The sequence below is a fragment of the Phyllobates terribilis genome, unplaced genomic scaffold (assembly GCF_046119375.1).
Source record: "Phyllobates terribilis strain yellow unplaced genomic scaffold, ASM4611937v1 Scaffold_11__3_contigs__length_659146591, whole genome shotgun sequence".
NCBI classification, from domain to species: Eukaryota; Metazoa; Chordata; class Amphibia; order Anura; family Dendrobatidae; genus Phyllobates; species Phyllobates terribilis.
In genome coordinates this window covers 435,943,323-435,949,322 of record NW_027362771.1, presented here as the reverse complement: position 1 = coordinate 435,949,322, position 6,000 = coordinate 435,943,323, and the positions used below count along the sequence as shown (strand labels likewise).

The window sequence follows — 6,000 nt, the reverse complement described above, 5'->3', positions numbered from 1 at the left end:
GGAATTGCAGAACTGTCAGCTAACTTTTCATTCCAAACTTTTTACCCAATATACAGCGATCACTGCAGCACCAAAGTGATCTTACAGGGGGAGAGGGATCCCTTTGTAATTCCTTGGTGTTGGTATGCTGCCATAGCAGCCAGGAGCCTACAAAAGCCCCATTGTCTGCTATGGACTTAAAGCCCTCAAACAGCTTGTTGATGTCCCAAGTGCCATAGTGAGATTAAAATACAATTGTAAAAAAAAGAGAAAAGGTTTGGAGAAAAAAAAAATTCTTTATTATGGCAAAATTATAACCATATCCATAATTATCCAAATTCTAAAAGGGATGTAGAATTATTTACCCTGCAATATCAACATGGTAAAAAAAATTATGTAAAACCACTGTCAGAATATCCAAAAGAATAACAAAAAAAGTGACCCAAAAAGCCATATGTACACAAAAATAGTGCTAAGGAAAACATCAAGTTGTCCTGCAAAAAAGTAAGCAAGCAGTCTCAAAGCCACATCGTAATAAAAGCATTTGGTTTTGTATCATCATATTCCAAGATCCATAACATTTTAAGTGTTTTTATTATACAAAAGTAGCAAAGACACTAGAGGATTTTTTTTTGCAGCTGCTTTTGTTGATTGCTTACAGAGCACAGCCAGGCCCCTCAGATGACGGCAGGACTGACTGTGCCCTTGCAGTCTGTTAAAACAAACAAAAAAAAAAAACTTAAAGTAAAGCCATCATAAATCTATTCCCCATCCTGGTATAATATCATAAAATGTCCTATTGTTTGTTTAAATCATGTTTTTGAGATACATGCATGTTTAAAAAAAATTGCAACTTTACTCATTTAGTTTTTATATATTTTTTTAATAAAGTTGCAATTTTCTCATTGGCAACTGAGGCTTTTTTAGACTTGTACTTCCCCGTCCTTTCAGGAACAGTTTTCAGCAAGGTTTCTTATCAGAGGTAGGATTCAAATGACAGGTAATACCTCTATAGAAGGCTTATAACACTGGATCTGCCAATCACAATAGTCCTTTGCACAAGTTCATTAGATGCTTCAATACAATAGATAGGGTCAGAGTCTGTTAATTGTGGCTAATGTACGTGTTGTTTCCTGAAACAACAGTAAGGGTCTAAAAGTGGCCGGTGTGAAAATGGCAACATTTCTATTTTTATTTTTAATACAGATTGTGATAGAAAAAAAGCTGGACCCTGACTACCATAACAGCTTACACTCTACAGGAGAGACTTACCCAAAACGACTCTGCCGTGTAAACTGTGCTCCACTGGGAAAAGCTGATCTGTGATGGTCCCAGTACTGACTGCCACTATACAAGGTATGATAATCCGTAAGATGTCATAGCTGCAGAGCATTATGGGGAGACATCGCAAAATTAGGTTACTCCACTTTTTGATACTTCAACAGTGTGGGAAATGGTGGCGGGCAAGTTTATTTATATTTTTAAGTGAACCGCGAATCGAATCTCAAAATGTTTGAATTTGCATGAAACAGCAAATTTCAGGAAATTCCAATCAAACCTTCGCAGATCAGTCTGCACGCTGCATAATTTCCTTTGAAACAGTTATCCATGGAATAAGATGTATCCTAATTAAACAATATGAACAATATTGTGCTTGAATCCTTGTGCAACTTTTTAACTCGCGATAACATTGAGCATATGTTAAAAGAAAAAAAAAAAATCCCCATCAATGGTGTCCATAGCCTATAAATCTTAGCCCACAAAAATAGAGTTATTAGTGTACTGGAAAACGTTGGTGCAAGTGTTGAATTTTGCTACATAATTTTGTCATTTTAATCTGTTTTAATATTTTTGTACACACAAAACCCGCCCAGATATTCAGTCCATTGACTAAGCCAATATTTTTATTAAAAAAAAAACCCAACAACCAGTGACCACCATATTAGTTGGCTCAAACAACTTTCCTTAGATCTTCCATCACAGGAAAGGGGGGGGTCCAGAAGTCCATTTAATGCAAGTTATGGGACCTGGGGTGTTAGCTGTAGACAGGTAGACTGATTTTGAAGAAGGGGCAAAGAGTTTAATAAGTAACTTCAGACATATATAATTTTGCTTCATACTAAAAAAGGTATCCCCAGCTTGAAAGAGGCATGAAGTAAAAGTAGCAGGGCCTAAGTATGTAAAATGCTTTTCCTGGCTGCTATGAATAAGCAGTATGTCAGTGGGTTATAATGAAGTTCAGTCATCAAGGAGATAGGCTGGATGCACCCACGTTACGAGATCCGAGTACGGATCATGGTAAATGGACCCGTGGGCCAGTCTGTGCATCACTGTCCACGTATGGACTGCAAGACACAGATGTGAAAATCCGGCCATAAACTATGTGCCCAGTCTAAAGTGAAGGCACAAAAGAGGAGAAAAAGCCAACAAATTGGTTGTATACTGTCAGATTACCTACCAAACGGATACTGATGGCCAATTATAACAAAAGGCGATCAAAGTCTTGGAAAACACCTTTAACTCATAACTTTTAAAAAGTGGTGGAGCTCAAAACGTAAGAGCAGCGCAGTTAAAGTTATTGAACTCAAACTTTAAAAAAAAAAAAATGTTTAAATAACTAAAAAGCCAATTTCACTTTTATAAGAGCAGTTTTAATTTCGAGGCAAAGGTAGTTAATGGAATCAACAAATCAACTCAAGGCACCCTTAATGTATTACTTGCTTATAACGCTACCGAGACCATTTATTGGGAAACAGAAAATAATAAGCAAACATCCACAGGATGGAAAACAGAAATATTTCACATCATCATCAAGAATATTTTCTGTCCTAACAAATATTCAGCGTTTATATAACAGTATTATAATGCTAAAACATATTCCATATAAATAAAAATGTAAATACATAAAATTTTATATTCCCTTTTGACTTATTTCCTATGAAGAGCAGTGTGGCATCAAAAGATGGAGATAGTTATATAAATTAACCATTCACCATGGGCTCTGTTCACATGGGTGTTGTGGCTTCTGTTTATAATGGAAGTCATAACACAAAGAAGATCTGCTGGTTGATAGACACCACTAACATATAATGGGGTCTGTCAGGCTCTGCTGAGATGTTCAACATGTTAAAGAGAATCGGTCACTGGGTTTTTGCTACCTCATCTGAAAGAAACATGATGTAAGAGTAGAGACCCAGATTCCAGCGTTGTGTCACTTACTTTATTGGCTTCTGCAGTTTTGATCAAATCCCTGTTTTCTCTATCTACTGCAGATCTTCCAGTTCTCTGAATGCTGAGCTCTGTATTATCCCGCCCCACACCACTGATTGGCAGCCTTCAGTGTACACTGTGCTGCAGAGTTCCCAAGTAGAGACTGGAGTATCTGTCCATATGTCTATGGAGCTGTGCACTCCATAGAGGTGGCCTTTATCGAAGAGTGAGAACAAAAAAAAGACTTTACTTACATACAAAAATTGTAAGACTCGTTTTGAGTTTGCCAAAAGACATGTGGGAGATTCCCCAAATGTATGGAGGAGAGTGCTGTGGTCAGATGAGACCAAAATGGAACTTTTTGCCCACCAAGCTAAACGCAATGTCTGGCGCCAAAATAACACAGTTCTTCACTCCAAGAACACGAACCCCACAGTGAAACATGGTGATGGCAGCATCATGCTGTGGGGATGTGTTTCGGCAGTAGGGACAGGGAAAATGGTCTGAGTCGAGGGGAAGATGGATGGTGCGAAATACAGAGATATTCTTAAGCAAAACCTGTTTCAGTCTGTCAGTGATTTGATACTAGGACAGAGGTTAACCTTCCAATGACCCAAATCATACTGCTAAAACAACAATGGTTTAAAGGGAAACGTGTAAATGTTTTTGAGTGGCCTAGTCAAAGCCCAGACCTTAATATGATTGAGAATCTGTGGTCAGACTTGTAGACTGCTGTTCACCAGATGAAACCATCTAACTTGAAGGAGCTGGAGCAGTTTTTCCCTTGAGGAATGGGCAAAAATCCCAGTGACAAGATGTGGAAAGCTCAGAGACTAATCCAAAGCGACTTGCATTTGTAATTGCTGCAAATGGAGGCTCTACAAAGTACTGACTTTAGGGAGGTGAATAGTTATGCACACAGTAATTTTGTCCTATTTGTTGTCTGCTTCACAATAAAAAGAAAACCAAATGTGCACAGTTGTAGGCATGTTCTTTACATGAACTGATGCAAACCCTCTAAAAAAAAAAAAACAAAACAGTGAAATTCCAGGTATTCCAGGTTGTGAGGTAGCAAAACATGAAAAATGCCAAGGGGGTGAATACTTTTGCAAGCCACTGTATCTATGCCTTTGGTTTTATAGCCAAAGAGATTGCTCCCTCAATAAGGCTGCAATGTCTCTATGCTCAGATCCGTAATGTAGTGGAATGCTTTTTCTCACCTGTGCAAACTGCTGCAGAAGGACATGACAGAGAGGACATATCGTGTGCAGTTTCTGCTGTAAGCTACCAGTAACATTTCATTCTGCGTGCATTATCTATTGGGGTGTAGCCCACTGAATTACTAAGCACATACTCAGTCTACCTACCACCATTATATATTTGGGAAGACTGTTTTTCCATTAAATGTCGCAATAATATAATATAATAAGTCTACAACATCCTATTCTCTGAATACAGATAAAATAAGAATAAAACAGTCCAGAGTTTAAGTTTGAGATGACAGAATGTGTCAGAACAATCACACCCGCGGGTCTTGGCCTCTTTTATACCAGGTGAGAGAGGTTTGGGACCTTGATGTTGATGTCACCAATATTGATATTTCGTGGCAGTTCTGGTAAATTCATACTCTTCACTGCGGAAACCGCTCTGGCTGGAGCTGCAGAAAATCCACTCTGTCAGAAGTAAAGTTCATGCAGAAAAGAAGACAAAAAATAAGTGGTAAGACCTCAAAATAAGGTAAAATAGAAATATACGCTTAGGCATGTCAGCTATTGATCTCTTAAAGCACCAATCCAGCAATTTATCACTGGTATCACTAATGTCTGTTACACACCTGTAGTAAAATACTTAACAGTCGCGGTCTTCTGCTGTCCCCGGCGCTGCTCTGGTCATGATCTGCTAGTTGTGACCTGTTGGATCGCTCCAGTGTTTGCTGGGCGAGCCATAAGTCACTACTCAGTATAAGTCTATGAGAGCCAGAACAAGACCCGAACAAGGCTCTCATAGACTTACACTGAGAGCTTGTGACCCTTACCTCTGACTTCTGGCCAGTCAGGAGCTGTGGTCACAAGACGGTGGCATGGGACCGGAGAGGCCCCATGAAAAGCAGAAGACGGCGGCTGGTAAGTATTTTACTACAGGTAGGCAAGAGACATTAGTGATACCACTCTGGTGGTGAAATAGGAAAGAAAAAATACTGGAGTGGTGCTTTATGCCTGTACTACACACAAAGGATGCAGGGACATACATCATTCTATTAAAACCCCCAGAAAGAAATGGCATCTCATGTGGATGAGAACATGAGATGAACAATCACTAGTCAATAGGCAAACCAAACCAGAGTCAAGACACAGCAGTAACAATTTCCTACTGTTCCCATATGCGATAAAGTAGCCCACATAGTAGGGCCAAGTGCATTGTAATAACATTATTACAGAACCAGCCATGCCAATTCTCAGAGAGGAGATGGAAGATGCCAACCTCATGCCTTTTGAGCTAATTCTTGGCAGTGTGTTATAGCCCCTGACTGCCAGCAAAATAAACTCTTATTACCCAGATGGCACAACACTTTCCTTTCCCTTATTAGCCCACTTTTGGGCTAATAAGAGTGATCACAGACTGAGTCCCCAATATTAGAGGAGTGTGGTCCGCTAGCGAGACTGATGTGCAGATATACAGCAGCCTATTTGCTGACCCAGCAGCAGGTTGGTATATTTTGCAAGCCATACACATCGAATCGGTTGGTTGCTGAAGACTCGACAGCTACCCCTCCTGATCAGGCTCAGACTGGCCCACAGGAGAATCCTCTGG

General features: G+C 39.6%; 1 protein-coding gene across 4 annotated transcripts in view; it reads right to left on the bottom strand.

Annotated features, from left to right (window-relative positions):
• Positions 1-2,688: 2,688 nt before the first annotated feature.
• AP3S2 (adaptor related protein complex 3 subunit sigma 2) overlaps positions 2,689-6,000 on the bottom strand; it is a 62,839-nt gene continuing 59,527 nt past the window's right edge. For all 4 annotated transcript variants that reach the window (XM_073653221.1, XM_073653219.1, XM_073653222.1 and 1 more), the window contains one exon: positions 2,689-4,862. In XM_073653221.1, coding sequence (XP_073509322.1) covers positions 4,734-4,862 — 129 coding nt within the window. In that variant the 3' untranslated portion in view covers positions 2,689-4,733. The remainder of the gene's footprint in view (positions 4,863-6,000) is intronic.